This window comes from Pristiophorus japonicus, unplaced genomic scaffold, assembly GCF_044704955.1.
Source record: "Pristiophorus japonicus isolate sPriJap1 unplaced genomic scaffold, sPriJap1.hap1 HAP1_SCAFFOLD_2474, whole genome shotgun sequence".
NCBI lineage: Eukaryota > Metazoa > Chordata > Chondrichthyes > Pristiophoridae > Pristiophorus > Pristiophorus japonicus.
In genome coordinates, this window is record NW_027252204.1 from 1 (window position 1) to 22,054 (window position 22,054).

Below are 22,054 nucleotides of genomic sequence, written 5' to 3' on the forward strand. Positions count from 1 at the left end.
TGTGTCTATAACCCCCCCCCCCCCACAGCGCTGTGTCTATAACCCCCCCCCCCACAGCGCTGTGTCTATAACCCCCCCCCCCCACAGCGCTGTGTCTATAACCCCCCCCCCCCACAGCGCTGTGTCTATAACCCCCCCCCCCCCACAGCCCTGTGTCTATAACCCCCCCCCCCCACAGCGCTGTCTATAACCCCCCCCCCCCACAGCCCTGTGTCTATAACCCCCCCCTCACAGCCCTGTGTCTATAACCCCCCCCCCCACAGCCCTGTGTCTATAACCCCCCCCTCACAGCCCTGTGTCTATAACCCCCCCCCCCCACAGCGCTGTCTATAACCCCCCCCCCACAGCCCTGTGTCTATAACCCCCCCCTCACAGCCCTGTGTCTATAACCCCCCCCCCACAGCCCTGTGTCTATAACCCCCCCCCCCACAGCCCTGTGTCTATAACCCCCCCCCCCACAGCCCTGTGTCTATAACCCCCCCCCCCCACAGCGCTGTGTCTATAACCCCCCCCCCCCCCACAGCCCTGTGTCTATAACCCCCCCCCCACAGCCCTGTGTCTATAACCCCCCCCCCCCACAGCCCTGTGTCTATAACCCCCCCCCCCACAGCCCTGTGTCTATAACCCCCCCCCCACAGCCCTGTGTCTATAACCCCCCCCCCCCACAGCCCTGTGTCTATAACCCCCCCCCCCACAGCCCTGTGTCTATAACCCCCCCCCACAGCCCTGTGTCTATAACCCCCCCCCCACAGCCCTGTGTCTATAACCCCCCCCCCCCACAGCCCTGTGTCTATAACCCCCCCCCCCCACAGCCCTGTGTCTATAACCCACACCCCACAGCCCTGTGTCTATAACCCCCCCCCCCTCACAGCCCTGTGTCTATAACCCCCCCCCCCTCACAGCCCTGTGTCTATAACCCCCCCCCCCTCACAGCCCTGTGTCTATAACCCCCCCCCACAGCCCTGTGTCTATAACCCCCCCCCCCCACAGCCCTGTGTCTATAACCCCCCCCCACAGCCCTGTGTCTATAACCCACACCCCACAGCCCTGTGTCTATAACCCCCCCCCACAGCCCTGTGTCTATAACCCCCCCCCCCCACAGCCCTGTGTCTATAACCCCCCCCCCCCCCCCACAGCCCTGTGTCTATAACCCCCCCCCCACAGCCCTGTGTCTATAACCCCCCCCCCCCACAGCCCTGTGTCTATAACCCCCCCCCCCCCACAGCCCTGTGTCTATAACCCCCCCCCCCTCACAGCCCTGTGTCTATAACCCCCCCCCCCTCACAGCCCTGTGTCTATAACCCCCCCCCCCTCACAGCCCTGTGTCTATAACCCCCCCCCACAGCCCTGTGTCTATAACCCCCCCCCCCCACAGCCCTGTGTCTATAACCCCCCCCCACAGCCCTGTGTCTATAACCCACACCCCACAGCCCTGTGTCTATAACCCCCCCCCACAGCCCTGTGTCTATAACCCCCCCCCACAGCCCTGTGTCTATAACCCCCCCCCACAGCCCTGTGTCTATAACCCCCCCCCACAGCCCTGTGTCTATAACCCCCCCCCACAGCCCTGTGTCTATAACCCACACCCCACAGCCCTGTGTCTATAACCCCCCCCCACAGCGCTGTGTCTATAACCCACACCCCACAGCCCTGTGTCTATAACCCCCCCCCCCCACAGCCCTGTGTCTATAACCTGGCCTTTCTCTCCCACACCCCACAGTCCTGTGTCTATAACCCCCCCCCACAGCCCTGTGTCTATAACCCACACCCCACAGCCCTGTGTCTATAACCTGCCCTTTCTCTCACACACCCCACAGCCCTGTGTCTATAACCCCCCCCCCCCCACAGCCCTGTGTCTATAACCTGCCCTTTCTCTCCCCCCCCCACAGCCCTGCGACTCTATAACCTGGCCTACGGATTCTATAGCCACAAGCTGTTCTCAGAGGCTGCCGAAGTTGCCGTAATGCTGCGTGGGGATGATCAGCCGCCCGACCTGTTTGCTCGCTCTTCCCTGCCTCTGGATAGGGTAAGGTTCACAACTCCTGGGGAGGGGGAGCTTGGTGCACAGAGCGTGTGAATCCCTGATACCTCGGTCTGTGGGGTGGGGGGCTGGGGAGAGAGGGCCGTGGGGTGGGGGGAACTTTGAGTGGCAGCCTCGGACTGGAGCGTGGCTCCTGGTGATTGTGCTGATAAACTTCTCTGCTTTTCAAGAATTTATGTTGAACTTGTATTAAACATTGGTCAGACCACACTGGGAGCACTGTGCACAGGTCTGGTCTCCATATACCTGGGTTAGACCACACTGGGAGCACTGTGCACAGGTCTGGTCTCCATATACCTGGGTTAGACCACACTGGGAGCACTGTGCACAGTTCTGGTCTCCATATACCTGGGTTAGACCACACTGGTAGCACTGTGCACAGTTCTGGTCTCCATATACCTGGGTTAGACCACACTGGGAGCACCGTGCACAGGTCTGGTCTCCATATACCTGGGTTAGACCACACTGGGAGCACTGTGCACAGGTCTGGTCTCCATATACCTGGGTTAGACCACACTGGGAGCACTGTGCACAGTTCTGGTCTCCATATACCTGGGTTAGACCACACTGGGAGCACCGTGCACAGTTCTGGTCTCCATATACCTGGGTTAGACCACACTGGGAGCACTGTGCACAGTTCTGGTCTCCATATACCTGGGTTAGACCACACTGGGAGCACCATTCACAGTTCTGGTCTCCATATACCTGGGTTAGACCACACTGGGAGCACTGTGCACAGTTCTGGTCTCCATATACCTGGGTTAGACCACACTGGGAGCACTGTGCACAGTTCTGGTCTCCATATACCTGGGTTAGACCACACTGGGAGCACCGTGCACAGTTCTGGTCTCCATATACCTGGGTTAGACCACACTGGGAGCACTGTGCACAGTTCTGGTCTCCATATACCTGGGTTAGACCACACTGGGAGCACTGTGCACAGTTCTGGTCTCCATATACCTGGGTTAGACCACACTGGGAGCACCGTGCACAGTTCTGGTCTCCATATACCTGGGTTAGACCACACTGGGAGCACCGTGCACAGTTCTGGTCTCCATATACCTGGGTTAGACCACACTGGGAGCACTGTACACAGTTCTGGTCTCCATATACCTGGGTTAGACCACACTGGGAGCACTGTGCACAGTTCTGGTCTCCATATTATAAAAAGAATATAGAGGCACTGGAGAGGGTGCAGAGAAGATTTACAAAGATGATACCACATCTGCGAGGGTTGTAACTATCAGGAGCAGATGAACAGGCTGGGTCTTTTTCTCTAGAACAGAGGAGGCTGAGGGGTGACCTGATAGAGGTCTGTAAGATTATGAAAGGGTTCGATAGGGTAGACTTAGAGACGATGTTTCCACTTGTGGGGCAGACCAGAACTAGGGGCCATCAATATCAGACAGTAACTAATAAATCCAAAGGGGAATTCAGGAGAAACTTCTTTACCCAGAGCGGTGAGAATGTGGAACTCGCTGCCACAGGGAGGGGTTGAGGCGAATAGTATCGGTGTATTTAAGGGGGAAGCTGGATAAACACATGGGGGAGAAGGGGATAGAGGGTGGGATGGAGAGGGGTGGGAGGAGGTTGAGTGGACCATAAACCCTGGCACGGACCCAAACGGCCTGTTTGTGTGGTAAATACTGTTTGATTAACTCTGCCTGGGTTGGGGTCCTGTGCACCATGGGCACTGCCTCTCGCCGGCTGTAAAGTGATGGGGTGCAGGAGGATTGCAGGCTAGCCCACGCCTGAGGAAAAGAGTGTTTGAAGACCAGGCCCTCAAATCCACCCCCAGCTCATGGTCTACAGGGCTGTAGTGATACCTGCCCTCCTGTATGGCCCAGAGACACGGACCATGTACAGTAGGTATCTCACCCCCAGCTCATGGTCGACAGGGCTGTAGTGATACCCGCCCTCCTGTATGGCTCAGACATGGACCATGTACAGTAGGTATCTCACCCCCAGCTCATGGTCTACAGGGCTGTAGTGATACCCGCCCTCCTGTGTGGCTCAGACATGGACCATGTACAGTAGGTATCTCACCCCCAGCTCATGGTCTACAGGGCTGTAGTGATACCCGCCCTCCTGTATGGCTCAGAGACACGGACCGTGTACAGTAGGTATCTCACCCCCAGCTCATGGTCTACAGGGCTGTAGTGATACCCGCCCTCCTGTATGGCCCAGAGACACGGACCATGTACAGTAGGTATCTCACCCGCAGCTCATGGTCTACAGGGCTGTAGTGATACCCGCCCTCCTGTATGGCTCAGAGACATGGACCGTGTACAGTAGGTATCTCACCCCCAGCTCATGGTCTACAGGGCTGTAGTGATACCCGCCCTCCTGTATGGCTCAGAGACATGGACCACGTACAGTAGGTATCTCACCCCCAGCTCATGGTCTACAGGGCTGTAGTGATACCCACCCTCCTGTATGGCTCAGAGACATGGACCATGTACAGCAGACACCTCAAGTCGCTGGAGAAATACCACCAACGCTGTCTCCGCAAGATCCTGCAAATCCCCCGGGAGGACAGACGCACCAACGTTAGCGTCCTCGACCAGGCCCAACATCCCCAGCATCGAAGCACTGACCACACTCGACCAGCTCCGCTGGGCAGGGCCACATTGTCCGCATGGTTCCCCCAGACACGAGACTCCCCAAAGCGAGCGCTCTACTCGGAACTCCTTCACGGGCAAACGGGCCAAAGGTGGGCAGAGGGAACGTTACAAGGGACCACCCTCAAAGCCCTCCCTGATAAAGTGCAACATCCCCACCGACACCTGGGAATCCCTGGCCCAAAGACCAGTCTGCCCTAAGTGGAGGGAGTGCATCCGGGAGGGCGCTGAGCACCTCGAGTCTCGTCGCCGAGAGCGTGCAGAAACCAAGCGCAGGCAGCGGAAGGAGCGTGCGGCAAACCAGTCCCACCCTCCCCTTCCCTCAACGTCTGTCTGTCCCACCCTCCCCTTCCCTCAACGTCTATCTGTCCCACCCTCCCTTTCCCTCAACGTCTGTCTGTCCCACCTGTGACAGGGACTGTGGTTCCCGTATTGGGCTGTTCAGCCACCTCAGGACTCGCGTTTAGAGTGGAAGCAAGTCTTCCTCGATTCCGAGGGACTGCCTATGATGATGATGACCCCCCCCCCCCCGTATTGTCCGTTACTCCCCCATCGTCTCCCTTCAGTGGGCCCTTGCCCCCTCGGTGCTGCAGAAGGTGATGGTGTTCAGGCCCATCGAGAGCCCGGAGCTCCACCCCTCCCCCTCCCCCGAGAGCGAGTGAGATTTTCACCCCCCTCCCTACGGTTTGACTTCTCCCCACAGGTGCCCAAGTATTTCAAGCTGCTTGTGGAGTGTTATCGGAAGGCCGGGAGCCAGGATCTGGCCATGGAGTCGGTGGGGATGTGGCTGATGGCACTGTGCGATCAAGGGCCGGAACAACTGACTGAACCCATCGCCCTGTGGGTCTGTGTTAAAGCTGACGCTGTCAGGAGTGGCAACGAGGAACTGCAGCTCAGGTACGCCCCCCTTCCCCTGTCGCCGATATTCCCCGCAGTGGGGGCTTTCTCTGACACCCAGCTCTACCTCACCCCCACTCCTCCCCACCCCTCCACGCTCTCGAAATTGTCAGACTGTTTGTCCAACATCCAGTTCTGGATGAGCAGGAATTTTCTCCCGTTGAATATTGGGGAAAGACCGAAGCCATTGTTTTCGGTCCCCGTCACAAACTGCGTTCCCCAGCCCCCGACTCCCTCCCTCTCCCCAACTCCTGTCCGAGGCTGAACCAGACTGTTCTCAACCTGGGTCTCATATTTCACCCTGAAATGAGCTTCCGGCCACATACCCGCAGTATAACCAAACCCGTCTATTTCCACCCTCCGTAACATCGCCCGTCTCCACCCCCTGCCTCAGCTCTTCTACTGCTGAAACCCTCATCCGTGCCCCCGTTACCTCCAGACTTGACTATTCCAACACACTCCTGGCTGGCCTCCCATATTCTACCCGACGTAAACTAGAGGTGATCCAAAACTCGGCTGACCCGTGTCCTAACTCGCACCGAGTCTCGCTCACCCATCACCCCCTGTGCTCACTGACCCAGTGTCCTAACTCACACCCAGTCCCACTCACCCATCACCCCCTGTGCTCACTGACCCCGTGTCCTAACTCACACCCAGTCCCACTCACCCATCACCCCCTGTGCTCGCTGCCCCGTGTCCTAACTTGCACCGAGTCCCACTCACCCATCGCCCCCTGTGCTCACTGACCTACATTGGTTCCCAGTTAAGCAATGCCTCGATTTCAAAATTCTCATGTTTACAACTCCCTACATGGCCTCCTCGCCCCCTCCCTATCTCTAACCTCCTCCAGCCCCTACTCCCCTCCCTATCTCTGTAACCTCCTCCAGCCCCTACTCCCCTCCCTCTCTGTAACCTCCAGCCCCTACTCCCCTCCCTCTCTGTAATCTCCAGCCCCTACTCCCCTCCCTCTCTGTAACCTCCAGCCCCTACTCCCCTCCCTATCTCTGTAACCTCCAGCCCCTACACCCCTCCCTATCTCTGTAACCCCCTCCAGTCCCACAACCCCCCGAGATCTCTGCACTCCTCTAATTCTGCCCTCCTGACCATCCCTGATTATAATCGCTCCACCATCGGTGGCCGTGTCTTCTGTTGCCTGGGGCCCCAAGCTCTGGAACTCCCTCCCTAAACCCCTCTTTCCTCCTTCAATATGCCCCTTAAAACTGGCCTCTTCCGCTAATTTCTACTTCTGCGGCTCTGTCAAATTTTAAAAAAATCTCATAATGCTCCTGTGCAGCACCTTGGAATGTTTCACTGTTAAAGGTGCTATATAAATACAAGTTGTTGTTGTTGTAGGGATTTGAGGGGAAATGTCTTCACCCAGAGGGTGGTGGGGGTCTGGGGGGGAACTCACAGCCTGAAAGGGGGGTAGAGGCAGAAACCCTCACCACATTTGGACGTGCGCTTGAAGTCCCATAACCTGCAGGGCTACGGACCGAGAGCGGGAAAGTGGGATTAGGCCGGGATAGCTCTTGGTCGGCCGGAGCGAGGCGGACACGATGGGCCGAAATGGTCTCCGTCCGTGCTGTAAATTTCTGTGGTTCCTCTGCAAGGTTTTGGGGGTCCGGTGATGTCAGATTCCCCAGGGAAACCATGCTCCCTCTCCCTCCAGCCCCCCTCAATCTGCAGGGGTTGTGTTATTGTGGGTTTGCCTGTCTGTTTCCACAGGGTTCCTTCTCTGTGTCCAGGGCAGAGGTTTGTGTGTTAAATGGTGCTGTCTCCCTGGTCCTTCAGCTATCCCCCTACTGACCTCGCTCTTTGCTCAAACTTAAACATTTCAATTTACCCCTTGCACTGTCGAACCATCTCCTGGCCCCACGCCTTTCACAGTCACAGAAACCAGCCTCTTTGCACTTCAACAATAGTGCATAACCCTCGAGCCTGTGACATTAGGAACAGGAGGAGGCCATTCAGCCCCTCGAGCCTGTGACATTAGGAACAGGAGGAGGCCATTCAGCCCCTCGAGCCTGTTACATTAGGAACAGGAGGAGACCATTCAGCCCCTCGAGTCTGTTACATTAGGAACAGGAGGGGGCCATTCAGCCCCTCGAGCCTGTTACATTAGGAACAGGAGGAGGCCATTCAGTCCCTCGAGCCTGTTACATTAGGAACAGGAGGAGGCCATTCAGCCCCTCGAGCCTATTACATTAGGAACAGGATGAGCCTGTTACATTAGGAACAGGAGGGGGCCAATCAGCCCCTCGAGCCTGTTACATTAGGAACAGGAGGAGGCCATTCAGCCCCTCGAGCCTGTTACATTAGGAACAGGAGGCCATTCAGCCCCTCGAGCCTGTTACATTAGGAACAGGAGGAGGCCATTCAGCCCCTCGAGCCTGTTACATTAGGAACAGGAGGAAGCCATTCAGCCCCTCGAGCCTGTTACATTAGGAACAGGAGGAGGCCATTCAGCCCCTCGAGCCTGTTACATTAGGAACAGGAGGAGGCCATTCAGCCCCTCGAGCCTGTTACATTAGGAACAGGAGGAGGCCATTCAGCCCCTCGAGCCTGTTACATTAGGAACAGGAGGAGGCCATTCAGTCCCTCGAGCCTGTTACATTAGGGACAGGAGGAGGCCCATTCAGCCCCTCGAGCCTGTTACATTAGGGACAGGAGGAGGCCATTCAGCCCCTCGAGTCTGTTACATTAGGGACAGGAGGGGGCCATTCAGCCCCTCGAGCCTGTTACATTAGGAACAGGATGAGCCTGTTACATTAGGAACAGGAGGAGGCCATTCAGCCCCTCGAGCCTGTTACATTAGGAACAGGAGGAGGCCGTTCAGCCCCTCGAGCCTGTTACATTAGGGACAGGAGGGGGCCATTCAGCCCCTCGAGCCTGTTACATTAGGAACAGGATGAGCCTGTTACATTAGGAACAGGAGGAGGCCATTCAGCCCCTCGAGCCTGTTACATTAGGGACAGGAGGAGGCCATTCAGCCCCTCGAGTCTGTTACATTAGGAACAGGAGGAGGCCATTCAGCCCCTCGAGTCTGTTACATTAGGAACAGGAGGAGGCCATTCAGCTCCTCGAGCCTGTTACATTAGGAACAGGAGGAGGCCATTCAGCCCCTCGAGTCTGTTACATTAGGAACAGGAGGAGGCCATTCAGCCCCTCGAGTCTGTTACATTAGGAACAGGAGGAGGCCATTCAGCCCCTCGAGCCTGTTACATTAGGAACAGGAGGAGGCCATTCAGCCCCTCGAGCCTGTTACATTAGGGACAGGAGGAGGCCATTCAGCCCCTCGAGCCTGTTACATTAGGAACAGGAGGAGGCCGTTCAGCCCCTCGAGCCTGTTACATTAGGAACAGGAGGAGGCCATTCAGCCCCTCGAGCCTGTTACATTAGGGACAGGAGGAGGCCATTCAGCCCCTCGAGCCTGTTACATTAGGAACAGGAGGAGGCCGTTCAGCCCTCGAGCTGATAAGATCGTCCTTTTAAATATTGTGCAGTGAACACCAGTCAAGTCTGTGCCCATTATCCCGAGGCTGAGGGTTGATATGAAGTGCTCTCCCTTTGTTCCGACAGGACCCTGAAGGATGCCCTCCAGCCCTGGAGCCCGAACCCAGCACCCTGGTCCCCATTCTGGTCGAGGAGCTGCGTGCCTACAAGCGGCTGCGGAGCGACACCTCGCAGGAGAGGTTCAACGTCATCTGTGACCTGATCAAGCTGTCGGCGGAGGAGGAGGGGAGCGACATGGAGCATGTGAGGGCTCTGCAGCTGGTGGAGCTGGCCCAGGTCCTGTGTTACCGCGACTTCAGTCAGCACGCCGAGTGGTGAGGGTCCGGGGGGGCCTGGGGCCCACTGGAGGGGGGGCAAAACTCACCTGTGACCTTCTCCCCACAGCTCGGTGATGGACTGTGTGGAGGAAATGCTGACTGACTGACCCGGGGTGGGGGGTGAGGGGTGAGGCTGGGGTTCACTCACTGACTGACACTGGGGGGAGGAGGGGGCTGGGCTGGACTGACCCGGGGGGGGGGGGGGGAGGGGGCTGGACTGGACTGACCCGGGGGGGGGGGGGGGGGGGGAGGAGGAGTCTGGGGCTGGGCCCACTGACCACCTGACACTGGGGGGAGGAGGGGGCTGGGCTGGACTGACCCGGGGGGGGAGGGGGGGAGGGGGCTGGACTGGACTGACCCGGGGGGGGGGGGGGAGGAGTCTGGGGCTGGGCCCACTCACTGACTGACACTGGGGGGAGGAGGGGGCTGGGCTGGACTGACCCGGGGGGGAGGGGGGGAGGGGGCTGGACTGGACTGACCCGGGGGGGGGGGAGGAGTCTGGGGCTGGGCCCACTCACTGACTGACACTGGGGGAGGAGGGGGCTGGACTGGACTGACCCGGGGGGGGAGGGGGCTGGACTGGACTGACCCGGGGGGGGGGGGGGGGGGGGGAGGAGTCTGGGGCTGGGCCCACTCACTGACTGACACTGGGGGGAGGAGGGGGCTGGGCTGGACTGACCCGGGGGGGGGGGGGGGGGAGGAGTCTGGGGCTGGGCCCCACTCACTGACTGACACTGGGGGGAGGAGGGGGCTGGGCTGGACTGACCCGGGGGGGGGGGGGGGGGAGGAGTCTGGGGCTGGGCCCACTGACCACCTGACACTGGGGGAGGAGGGGGCTGGGCTGGGCTGACCCAGGGTGGGGGGTGAGGCTGGGGTTCACTCACTGACTGACACTGGGGGAGGAGGGGGCTGGACTGGACTGACCCGGGGGGGGAGGAGTCTGGGGCTGGGCCCACTGACCACCTGACACTGGGGGGAGGAGGGGGCTGGGCTGGGCTGACCCGGGGGGAGGGGGGGAAGGAGGTGTCTGGGGCTGGGCCCACTCACTGACCTGTGACCTTCTCCCCACAGCTCGGCGATGGACTGTGTGGAGGAAGCACTGACCGTGTTGGGGTCCTTGCCCGAGACCCCCGCTACCTGCCACCAGCTGAGGGACGACCGAGCTCACGCCTCTCTCTGGCTGTACGTCTGTGAGCTGGAATCCAAAATCCAGGCAGTGAGGCTTGTTCTCTAGCTGTGGGGGGGGGGGCGGGGGTTGTGTGTGTTGGGAGGGGGGGTGGGGTGTGTGTGTGTTGGGAGGGGGGTGGGGTGTGTGTGTGTTGGGAGGGGGGGGGTTGTGTGTGTGTTGGGAGGGGGGGTGGGGTGTGTGTGTTGGGAGGGGGGGTTGTGTGTGTGTTGGGAGGGGGGGGTTGTGTGTGTGTGTGTGTGTGTGTTGGGAGGGGGGGGTTGTGTGTGTGTTGGGAGGGGGGGGTTGTGTGTGTGTGTGTGTGTGTGTGTGTGTGTTGGGAGGGGGGGGGTTGTGTGTGTGTTGGGAGGGGGGGGTTGTGTGTGTGTGTGTGTGTGTGTGTTGGGAGGGGGGGTGGGGTTGTGTGTGTGTTGGGAGGGGGGGGGTTGTGTGTGTGTGTGTGTTGGGAGGGGGGGGTTGTGTGTGTGTTGGGAGGGGGGGTGGGGTGTGTGTGTTGGGAGGGGGGGGGGTTGTTTGTGTGTTGGGAGGAGGGGGGTTGTGTGTGTGTTGGGAGGGGGGGGTTGTGTGTGTGTTGGGAGGGGGGGGGTTGTGTGTGTGTTGGGAGGGGGGGGTTGTGTGTGTGTTGGGAGGGGGGGGGTTGTGTGTGTGTGTGTGTTGGGAGGGGGGGGTTGTGTGTGTGTTGGGAGGGGGGGGTTGTGTGTGTGTTGGGAGGGGGGGGGGGTGTGTTGGGAGGGGAGGGGTGGGTGGGGGTGTGTTGGGAGGGGTGGGTGGGGGTGGTGTGTTGGGAGGGTGGTGTGGGGGGGGGTGGGTGTGTTGGGAGGGGAGGGGAGGGTGGGTGTGTTGGGTGGGGGGGGTGGTGTGTTGGGAGGGGAGGGGAGGGGGGGTCGGTGTGTTGGGAGGGGAGGGGTGGGGGGGGTGGGTGTGATGGGTGGGGGGGGTGTTAGGAGGGGAGGGGTGGGGGGTGGTGAGTGTGTTGGGAGGGGAGGGGTGGGGGGGGTGGGTGGGTGTGTTGGGTGGGGGGGGTGTGTTGGGAGGGGAGGGGAGGGGTGGGGGGGGTGGGTGTGTTGGGTGGGGGGGGTGGGTGTGTTGGGTGGGGGGGGGGGTGTTGGGAGGGGGGGCGGTGTGTGTTGGGGGGGGTGTGTTGGGTGGTGGGGGGGGGTGTGTTGGGTGGTGGGGGGGGGTGTGTTGGGTGGTGGGGGGGGTGTGTTGGGTGGTGGGGGGGTGTGTTGGGTGGGGGGTGGGGGGGGGGTGTGTTGGGTGGGGGGTGGTGTGTTGGGAGAGGAGGGGGGTGGGGGGGGGTGTGTTGGGAGAGGAGGGGGGTGGGGGGGGGGTGTGTGGAGGGGAGGGGGGTGTGGGGGGGGGGGTGTTGGGTGGGGGGGTGTGTTGGGTGGGGGGGTGGGTGTGTTGGGTGGGGGGGTGGGTGTGTTGGGTGGGGGGGGTGGGTGTGTTGGGTGGGGGGGGTGGGTGTGTTGGGTGGGGGGGGTGGGTGTGTTGGGTGGGGGGGGTGGGTGTGTTGGGTGGTGGGGGGGGGTGTGTTGGGTGGTGGGGGGGGGGGTGTTGGGGAGGGGGGGGGAGGGGGGGTGTTGGGTGGGGGTGGGTTGTTGGGTGGGGAGGGGGGGTGTGTTGGGGGGGGGAGGGGTGGGTGTGAGGGGTGGGGGGGGTGTGTTGGGAGGGGAGGGGGGGTCGGTGTGTTGGGAGGGGAGGGGTGGGGGGGTCGGTGTGTTGGGAGGGGAGGGGTGGGGGGGGGTGGGTGTGATGGGTGGGGGGGGTGTGTTGGGAGGGGAGGGGAGGGGTGGGGGGTGGTGAGTGTGTTGGGGGGGGTGGGTGTGTTGGGAGGGGGGGGTGTTGGGAGGGGAGGGGGAGGGGTGGGGGGGGTGGGTGTGTTGGGTGGGGGGGGTGGTGTGTTGGGTGGGGGGGGGGGTGTTGGGAGGGGGGCGGTGTGTGGTGGGGGGGGGGTGTTGGGGGGGGGGGTGTGTTGGGTGGGGGGTGGGGGGGGTGTGTTGGGAAGGAGGGGGGTGGGGGGGGTGTGTTGGGAGGGGAGGGGGGTGTGGGGGGGGGTGTGTTGGGTGGGGGGGGTGGGGGGGTGGGGGTGTTGGGTGGGGGGGGTGGGTGTGTTGGGTGGGGGGGGTGGGTGTGTTGGGTGGTGGGGGGGGGGTGTTGGGGGGGGTGGGGGAGGGGGGTGTTGGGTGGGGGGGGTGGGGGTGGGTGTGTTGGGTGGGGAGGGGGATGTGTTGGGGGGGGGGGGGGGGGGTGGGGGGTGGGTGTGAGGGGGGGGTGAGTGTGTTGGGTGGGGGGGGTGTGTTGGGAGGGGAGGGGGGGTCGGTGTGTTGGGAGGGGAGGGGTGGGGGGGGGTGGGTGTGATGGGTGGGGGGGGGTGTGTTGGGAGGGGAGGGGAGCGGTGGGGGGTGGTGAGTGTGTTGGGGGGGGTGGGTGTGTTGGGTGGGGGGGTGTGTTAGGATGGGAGGGGAGGGGTGGGGGGGGTGGTGTGTTGGGAGGGGAGGGGTGGGGGGGGTGGGTGTGTTGGGTGGGGGGGTGGGGTGTTGGGAGGGTTGGGGGGGGGGTGTGTTGGGTGGGGGGGGTGGGTGTGTTGGGTTGGGGGGGGGGTGTGTTGGGGGGGGGGGGTGTTGGGAGGGGAGGGGGAGGGGAGGGGGGGGGTGTGTTGGGAGGGGAGGGGGTCGTGTGTTGGGTGGGAGGGGAGGGTGTGTTGGGAGGGGAGGGTGTGTTGGGAGGGGAGGGGAGGGGGTCGTGTGTTGGGTGGGGGGGGGGTTGTTGGGAGGGGGGTGCGGTGTGTGTTGGGAGGGGAGGGGGGTGTGGGGGGGGGGTGTTGGGTGTTGGGGAGGGGTGGGGAGGGGGGTGTTGGGTGGGGTTGGGTGGGGGGGGAGGGGGGTGTTGGGAGGGGAGGGGAGGGGTGGGTGGGGTGTGTTGGGAGGGGTGGGGGTGGGGTGTGTTGGGAGGGTGGGGGGGTGGGGTGTTGGGAGGGGGGTGTTGGGAGGGGAGGGGTGGGTGGGGTGTGTTGGGAGGGGTGGGGGTGGGGTGTGTTGGGTGGGGGGGGGTGTTGGGAGGGGTGCAGGTGGGGGGGGGGGTGTTGGGAGGGGTGCAGGGGGAGGGGGGGGTGGGGGGGGTGTGTTGGGTGGGGTGGGGGTGGGGTGTGTTGGGTGGTGGGGGTGTGTTGGGAGGGGTGGAGGGGGGGGTGTGTTGGGTGGAGGGGGGGTGGTGGGTGGAGGGGGGGTGGTGTGTTGGGAGGGGTGCAGGGGGAGGGGGGTGGTGGGTGGGGGGGGGATGTGTTGGGTGGAGGGGGGGTGTGTTGGGTGGAGGGGGGGGGTGTGTTGGGTGGGAGGGGGGGTGGGTGTGTTGGGTGGGAGGGGGGGTGGGTGTGTTGGGTGGGGGGGTGTTGGGAGGGGGGGGTGGGTGTGTTGGTTGGGGGGGGGGGTGTGTTGGGTGGAGGGGGGGTGTGTTGGGAGGGGAGGGGGGCGGTGTGTGGGGGGGGTGTGTGTGTGTTGGGAGGGGTGCAGGGGGAGGGGGGGTGGTGGGGGGGGGTGTGTTGGGTGGGGTGGGGGGGGGTGGGTGTGTTGGGAGGGGGGGGTGGGTGTGTTGGGTGGAGGGGGGGGGTGTGTTGGGAGGGGAGGGGGGCGGTGTGTGGGGGGGGTGTGTGTTGGGAGGGGTGCAGGGGGAGGGGGAGTGGTTGGGGGGGGGGGTGTGTTGGGTGGGGGGGATGTGTTGGGAGGGTGGGGGGGATGTGTTGGGAGGGGGGTGTGGGTGTGTTTGGTGGGGGTGTTGGGTGGGGGGGGGTGTTTGGAGGGGGGGTGGGGGGGGGTGGGTGTGTTGGGTGGGGGGGGTGGGTTTGTTGGGTGGGGGGCGGGATGTGTGGGGGGGGTGGGTGTGGGTGGGGGGGTGTGTTGGGAGGGGGGGTGTGTTGGGTGGGGGGGTGGGTGTGGGGGGGGGTGGGGGGGGCGGTGTGTTGGGGGGGTGTGTTGGGAGGGGTGGGGGGGTGGGTGTGTTGGGTGGGGGGGGGGATGTGTGGGGGTGGGGGGGTGGGTGTGGGGGGGGTGGGGGGGGGGATGTGTGGGGGTGGGGGGGTGGGTGTGGGGGGGGGTGGGTGGGTGTGTGTGGGGGGGGGTGTGTTGGGTGGGGGGGGGATGTGTGGGGGGGGGGTGGGGGGGGGGGTGGGTGTGGGGGGGGGGTGGGTGGGTGTGTGTGGGGGGGGGGTGTGTGGGTGGGGGGGGGAATGTGTTGGGAGGGGGTGTGTGTTGGGAGGGGGGGTGTGTTGGGTGGGGGGGTGTGTTGGGAGGGGGGGTGTGTTGGGAGGGGGGGGGATGTGTGGGGGGGGTGGGTTGGGAGGGGGGGGGGATGTGTGGGGGGGGGTGGGTGTGGGAGGGGGGGTGTGTTGGGAGGGGGGGTGTGTTGGGAGGGGGGGTGTGTTGGGAGGGGGGGGGAGGGGGGGTGTGTTGGGAGGGGGGGGGAGGGGGGGGTGTGTTGGGAGGGGGGGGTGTGTTGGGAGGGGGGGTGTGTGTGGGGGGGGTGGGTGTGTTGGGTGGGGGGGGGGATGTGTGGGGGTGTTGGGAGGGGGGGGGCGGTGTGTTGGGAGGGGGGGGGTGTTGGGAGGGGGGTGTGTTGGGAGGGGGGGTGTGTTGGGTGGGGGGGGAGGGGGGGGTGTGTTGGGAGGGGGGGGTGTGTGTGGGGGGGGAGGGGGGGGGTGTGTTGGGAGGGGGGGGTGTGTGTGGGGGGGGGGGGTGGGTGTGGGTGGGGGTGTGTGTTGGGGGGGGTGTGTTGGGTGGGGGGGGGAGGTGGGGTTGTGGGGTGGGGGGGTGTGTGTTGGGGGATGTGTGGGGTGGGTGGGGTGTGGGGGGAGGGGGGGGGTGTGGGGGGAGGGTTGGGTGGGGGGGAGGGGGGGTGTGGAGGGGGGTGTGGGTGTGTGGGGAGGGGGGGTGGGGGGGTGGGTGTGTTGGGAGGGGTGGGTGGGTGTGTGGGGTGGGGGGGGGGGATGTGTGGGGTGGGGGGGGGATGTGTGGGGTGGGGGGGGGATGTGTGGGGTGGGGGGGTGGGTTGGGTGGGGGGGGTGGGTTTGTTGGGTGGGGGGCGGGATGTGTGGGGGGGGTGGGTGTGGGTGGGGGGGTGTGTTGGGAGGGGGGGTGTGTTGGGTGGGGGGGTGGTCTGTTGGGTGGGGGGGTGGGTGTGGGGGGGGTGGGGGTGTTGGGTGGGGGGGGCGGTGTGTTGGGGGGGTGTGTTGGGAGGGGTGGGTGGGTGTGTTGGGGGGGGGGTGGGTGTGTTGGGGGGGGGGTGGGTGTGTTGGGTGGGGGGGGGATGTGTGGGGGTGGGGGGTGGGTGTGTTGGGTGGGGGGGTGGGTGTGTTGGGTGGGGGGGGTGGGTGTGTTGGGTGGGGGGGGGATGTGTGGGGGGGGGTGGGTGTGGGGGGGGGGTGTTGGGAGGGGGGGGTGGGTGTGTTGGGTGGGGGGGGGATGTGTGGGGGGGGGTGGGTGTGGGGGGGGGTGTGTGTGTGGGGGGGGGGTGTGTTGGGTGGGGGGGGGAATGTGTGGGGGGGGTGGGTGTGGGAGGGGGGGGGTGTGTTGGGAGGGGGGGGGTGTGTTGGGAGGAGGGGTGTGTGTGGGGGGGGTGGGTGTGTTGGGTGGGGGGGGGGGATGTGTGGGGGTGTTGGGAGGGGGGGGCGGTGTGTTGGGTGGGGGGGGTGTGTTGGGTGGGGGGGGAGGGGGGGTGTGTTGGGTGGGGGGGGAGGGGGGGGAGGGGGGGGTGTGTTGGGAGGGGGGGGTGTGTGTGGGGGGGGGGTGGGTGTGGGTGGGGGTGTGTGTTGGGGGGGGTGTGTTGGGTGGGGGGGGGAGGTGGGGTTGTGGGGTGGGGCGGTGTGTGTTGGGGGATGTGTGGGGTGGGGGGGTGGGTGGGGTGTGGGGGGAGGGGGGGGGTGTGGGGGGAGGGTTGGGTGGGGGGGAGGGGTGGGTGTGTTGGGAGGGGGGTGTGGGTGTGGGGGGGGGGGTGGGTGTGGGGGGGGGGGGTGTGGGTGTTGGGTGGGGGGGTGTGGGTGGGGTGTGTGTTGGGGGGGGCGGTGTGTTGGGAGGGGGGGTGTGTTGGGTGGGGGGGGTGGGTGTGTTGGGTGGGGGGGGATGTGTGGGGTTGTGGGGTGGGGGGGGTGGGTGTGTTGGGTGGGGGGGGATGTGTGGGGTTGTGGGGTGGGGGGGTGTGTGTTGGGGGATGTGTGGGGTGGGGGGGTGTGTGTTGGGGGATGTGTGGGGTGGGGGGGTGGGTGGGGTGGGTGTGTTGGGGGGGGGTGTGTTGGGTGGGGGGGGTGTTGGGTGGGGGGGGTGGGTGTGTTGGGTGGGGGGGGATGTGTGGGGTTGTGGGGTGGGGGGGTGGGTGTGGGGGGGGTGGGTGTGGGAGGGGGGGTGTGTTGGGTGGGGGGGGTGGGTGTGTTGGGTGGGGGGGGATGTGTGGGGTTGTGGGGTGGCGGGGTGGGTGTGGGGGGGGTGGGTGTGGGAGGGGGGGTGTGTTGGGTGGGGGGGGTGGGTGTGTTGGGTGGGGGGGGATGTGTGGGGTTGTGGGGTGGCGGGGTGGGTGTGGGGGGGGTGGGTGTGGGAGGGGGGGTGTGTTGGGTGGGGGGGGTGGGTGTGTTGGGTGGGGGGGGATGTGTGGGGTGGGGGGGTGTGTGTTGGGGGATGTGTGGGGTGGGGGGGTGGGTGGGGTGGGTGTGTTGGGGGGGGGGTGTGTTGGGAGGGGGGGTGTGTAAGGTGTGTTGGGAGGGGCGGCGGTGTGTGTGTTTATGGGGGGACGTTATGCCGGGCTGTCTGACCCGTGCCTTGATCCCGGCAGAGTATCGAGGGGTGTCGGAGAGAGCGGACGGTGGCAGGCAACGCGTCGGAGATGGAGGACGGAGAGACCAACGACCTGGATTACGAGGACAGGCAGCACGGCGTGCTCTCGGTCCACGACTGCATCAACTTCGACCTGGCAGCAGAGTCCCGTGAGTCCGTGCCTCGCTCCCGCTCTCCCCGGGGAGGGTGTGGAGGAGGGGCGGGGAGGGAGAGGAGAGTCAGTCCCAAGGCCCCCACCCCGGGAGTGAGCTGCCCATCTAATCCCCCGAGCAGTGCAGGCCGGAGAGTTCTGGCTGAGCTCTGTACTTCGAGCCTGCCCCCCACCCCCATGTCACGAGAAATCCTTGTACACAAACCACAGAAAGTTAACGTACAGCCACAGCAAGTAATGAGGAAAGCAAAGGGTACGTTGGCCTTTATTACAGGAGGAATCGTGTGTCAGAGTGAAGAGGTCCTGCCATTATATAAGCCCCTGGTGGGACCACACCTGGAGTATTGTGCACAGTTTTAGTCTCCTTACCCAAGGAAGGATTATACTTGCCATTGAGGGAGTGCAGCGAAGGTTCACCAGACTGATTCCTGGGATGGGGGGATTGTCCGATGAGCGGACGAGGCCGATATTCTCCGGAGTTTAGAAGGCTGAGAGATGATCTGATTGAAACACACACAGTTCTGACAGGGTAGATGCAGGGAGGGTGTTTCCCCCCCGGGCTGTGGGGAGCGTAGAACCAGGGATCACGCAGTCTCGGGATAAGGGGGCGGCCATTTAGGATCGAGATGAGGAGGAATTTCTTCACTCGGAGGGGGGGTGAATCTCTGGAACTCTCTGCCCCAGAGGGCTCAGTCGTTGGGTATATCCAAGGCTGGGATCGATGGATTTTTGGGGTCTAGGGGAACTCTCTGCCCCAGAGGGCTCAGTCGTTGGGTATATCCAAGGCTGGGATCGATGGATTTTTGGGGTCTAGGGGAACTCTCTGCCCCAGAGGGCTCAGTCGTTGGGTATATCCAAGGCTGGGATCGATGGATTTTTGGGGTCTAGGGGAACTCTCTGCCCCAGAGGGCTCAGTCGTTGGGTATATCCAAGGCTGGGATCGATGGATTTTTGGGGTCTAGGGGAACTCTCTGCCCCAGAGGGCTCAGTCGTTGGGTATATCCAAGGCTGGGATCAGTAGATGTTTGAATATTAAGGGAATGGAGGGATATGAGCACAGTGCAGGAAAGTGGAGTTGAGGTAGCAGATCAGCCATGATCTCATTGAATGGCGGAGCAGGCTCGAGGGGCCGAATGGCCGACTCCTGCTCCTAATTATGTTCTTGTGTTAAACCAGTATGTGGCGGGCGGAGAGGAACTGGGTGTGTGTCCAAGTCTCCCCCTTTCGCACTTGCCGCTCTTGTGTATGTTGATCCGGAGGTGTCTGTTGGGGAGCCTGGTTAAAGGTCCCACTGCTGCGGTTGAGGGAGGAGCAGAGGGTTTTCTTTGCTTTCACCACTAGAACCACAGAAATTTACAGCACGGACGGAGGCCATTTCGATCCCCATCGTGTCCGCCTCGCTCCGGCCGACCAAGAGCAATCCCGGCCTAATCCCACTTTCCCGCTCTGGGTCCGTAGCCCTGCAGGTTACGGGACTTCAAGCGCACGTCCAAATGTGGTGAGGGTTTCTGCCTCTACCCCCCTTTCAGGCAGTGAGTTCCCCCCCAGACCCCCACCACCCTCTGGGTGAAGACATTTCCCCTCAAACCCCCTCTAAACCTCCCCCCAATTACTTTCAATCTGTGCCCCCTGGTTGTTGACCCCTCTGCCAAGGGACACAGGTCCGTCCTATCCACTCTATCCAGGACCCTCATCATTTTATACACCTCAATCAGGTCTCCCCTCAGCCTCCTCTGTTCCACAGAAAACAACCCCAGCCGATCCAATCTTTCCTCATCGCCAAAATTCTCCAGTCCCGGCAACATCCTGGCAAATCTCCTCTGTACCCTCTCCAGTGCAACATCCTGGTAAATCTCCTCTGTACCCTCTCCAGTGCAACATCCTGGTAAATCTCCTCTGTACCCTCTCCAGTGCAACATCCTGGTAAATCCCCTCTGTACCCTCTTCAGTGCAACATCCTGGTAAATCTCCTCTGTACCCTCTCCAGTGCAACATCCTGGTAAATCTCCTCTGTACCCTCTCCAGTGCAACATCCTGGTAAATCTCCTCTGTACCCTCTCCAGTGCAACATCCTGGTAAATCCCCTCTGTACCCTCTCTAGTGCAACATCCTGGTAAATCTCCTCTGTACCCTCTCCAGTGCAACATCCTGGTAAATCTCCTCTGTACCTTGTAGTGCAACATCCTGGTAAATCTCCTCTGTACCTTGTAGTGCAACATCCTGGTAAATCTCCTCTGTACCCTCTCCAGTGCAACATCCTGGTAAATCTCCTCTGTACCCTCTCCAGTGCAACATCCTGGTAAATCTCCTCTGTACCCTCTCCAGTGCAACATCCTGGTAAATCCCCTCTGTACCCTCTCTAGTGCAACATCCTGGTAAATCTCCTCTGTACCCTCTCCAGTGCAACATCCTGGTAAATCCCCTCTGTACCCTCTCCAGTGCAACATCCTGGTAAATCTCCTCTGTACCCTCTCCAGTGCAACATCCTGGTAAATCCCCTCTGTACCCTCTCCAGTGCAACATCCTGGTAAATCTCCTCTGTACCCTCTCCAGTGCAACTTCCTGATAAATCTCCTCTGTACCCTCTCCAGTGCAACATCCTGGTAAATCTCCTCTGTACCCTCTCTAGTGCAACACCCTGGTAAATCTCCTCTGTACCCTCTCTAGTGCAACATCCTGGTAAATCTCCTCTGTACCCTCTCCAGTGCAACATCCTGGTAAATCTCCTCTGTACCCTCTCTAGTGCAACATCCTGGTAAATCTCCTCTGTACCCTCTCCAGTGCAACATCCTGGTAAATCTCCTCTGTACCCTCTCCAGTGCAACATCCTGGTAAATCCCCTCTGTACCCTCTCCAGTGCAACACCCTGGTAAATCTCCTCTGTACCCTCTCTAGTGCAACATCCTGGTAAATCTCCTCTGTACCCTCTCCAGTGCAACATCCTGGTAAATCTCCTCTGTACCCTCTCCAGTGCAATCACGTCCTTCCTGTAATATGGTGACCAGAACTGCACGCGGGGGGCTTGTGAGTCACAGCATTGTGAGCGCCGTGGTGTTTTCCTACCCCTTGTACTGATAGCGCAATCAAGCTTTTGCTGACTGGCCCGTTCTGGGTCTCTGCCTTGCACTGAAGGGGTGTCGGCTGCCTGTTTGATCGTGGGGTGCATCACACCCTTGCCCAATATCTGCTCGCACGGAGTTCTCCCTCCTAACCGTCGATTGCGGCCCCCTGTCCCGCCTTGGAGACTAGCCAGGGGTACAACCTGGGCTTTTGGAGTTCTGTGGCTCTGCTCTGTAATTGGGGGGTGGGGTATCGATGGGGCGCCCAGTCCTGTGTTTCTGGTGTTGTGTTTGAGACGGAGCGCGCTGACCTGCGTTTCTGATGGTGAGAGAGACGGAGCGCGCTGACCTGTTTCTGGTGCTGTGTTTGAGACGGAGCACGCTGACCTGCGTTTCTGACGGTGAGAGAGACGGAGCGCGCTGACCTGTGTTTCTGGTGCTGTGTTTGAGACGGAGCACGCTGACCTGCGTTTCTGACGGTGAGAGAGATGGAGCGCGCTGACCTGTGTTTCTGGTGCTGTGTTTGAGACGGAGCGCGCTGACCTGCGTTTCTGACGCTGTGTTTCAGGGCGCTGTGCAGCCCTGGACGAGGCCCTGTCCCTGTGGAAGAGTATTCTGTCAGAGACGCCGGCTCCCAGGCTGCGGAGCCCGGAGCAAACGGCCCACGCAATTCACCTCATGGCTGCTCTCTACAGGCTGATGGACAAGGTAATGGTCACCTGTCCCGGGCACGGCCATACCCAGAGTGGGAGGGGAGAGGTCACGTGTCCTGGGCACGGCCATACCCAGAGCGGGAGGGGAGAGGTCACCTGTCCTGGGCACGGTCATACCCAGAGTGGGAGGGGAGAGGTCACCTGTCCCGGGCACGGCCATACCCAGAGTGGGAGGGGAGAGGTCACCTGTCCCGGGCACGGCCATACCCAGAGTGGGAGGGGAGAGGTCACCTGTCCTGGGCACGGTCATACCCAGAGTGGGAGGGGAGAGGTCACCTGTCCCGGGCACGGTCATACCCAGAGTGGGAGGGGAGAGGTCACCTGTCCCGGGCACGGCCATACCCAGAGTGGGAGGGGAGAGGTCACCTGTCCTGGGCACGGCCATACCCAGAGTGGGAGGGGAGAGGTCACCTGTCCTGGGCACGGCCATACCCAGAGTGGGAGGGGAGAGGTCACCTGTCCCGGGCACGGCCATACCCAGAGTGGGAGGGGAGAGGTCACCTGTCCCGGGCACGGCCATACCCAGAGTGGGAGGGGAGAGGTCACCTGTCCTGGGCACGGTCATACCCAGAGTGGGAGGGGAGAGGTCACCTGTCCCGGGCACGGCCATACCCAGAGTGGGAGGGGAGAGGTCACCTGTCCTGGGCACGGTCATACCCAGAGTGGGAGGGGAGAGGTCACCTGTCCTGGGCACGGCCATACCCAGAGTGGGAGGGGAGAGGTCACCTGTCCCAGGCA

General features: G+C 62.8%; 1 protein-coding gene across 1 annotated transcript; it reads left to right on the forward strand.

Moving 5' to 3' along the window:
• Positions 1 to 1,891: 1,891 nt before the first annotated feature.
• Positions 1,892 to 21,311, forward strand: LOC139246983 (separin-like; the record flags this gene model as incomplete). The annotated part of the gene is made up of 6 exons (XM_070871457.1): positions 1,892 to 2,026; positions 5,366 to 5,559; positions 9,139 to 9,386; positions 10,461 to 10,605; positions 17,392 to 17,542; positions 21,172 to 21,311. Coding segments are annotated over exons 3-6 (516 nt in total), but the record flags the coding sequence as incomplete, so codon positions are not given.
• Between the last annotated feature and the right edge of the window lie 743 nt (positions 21,312 to 22,054).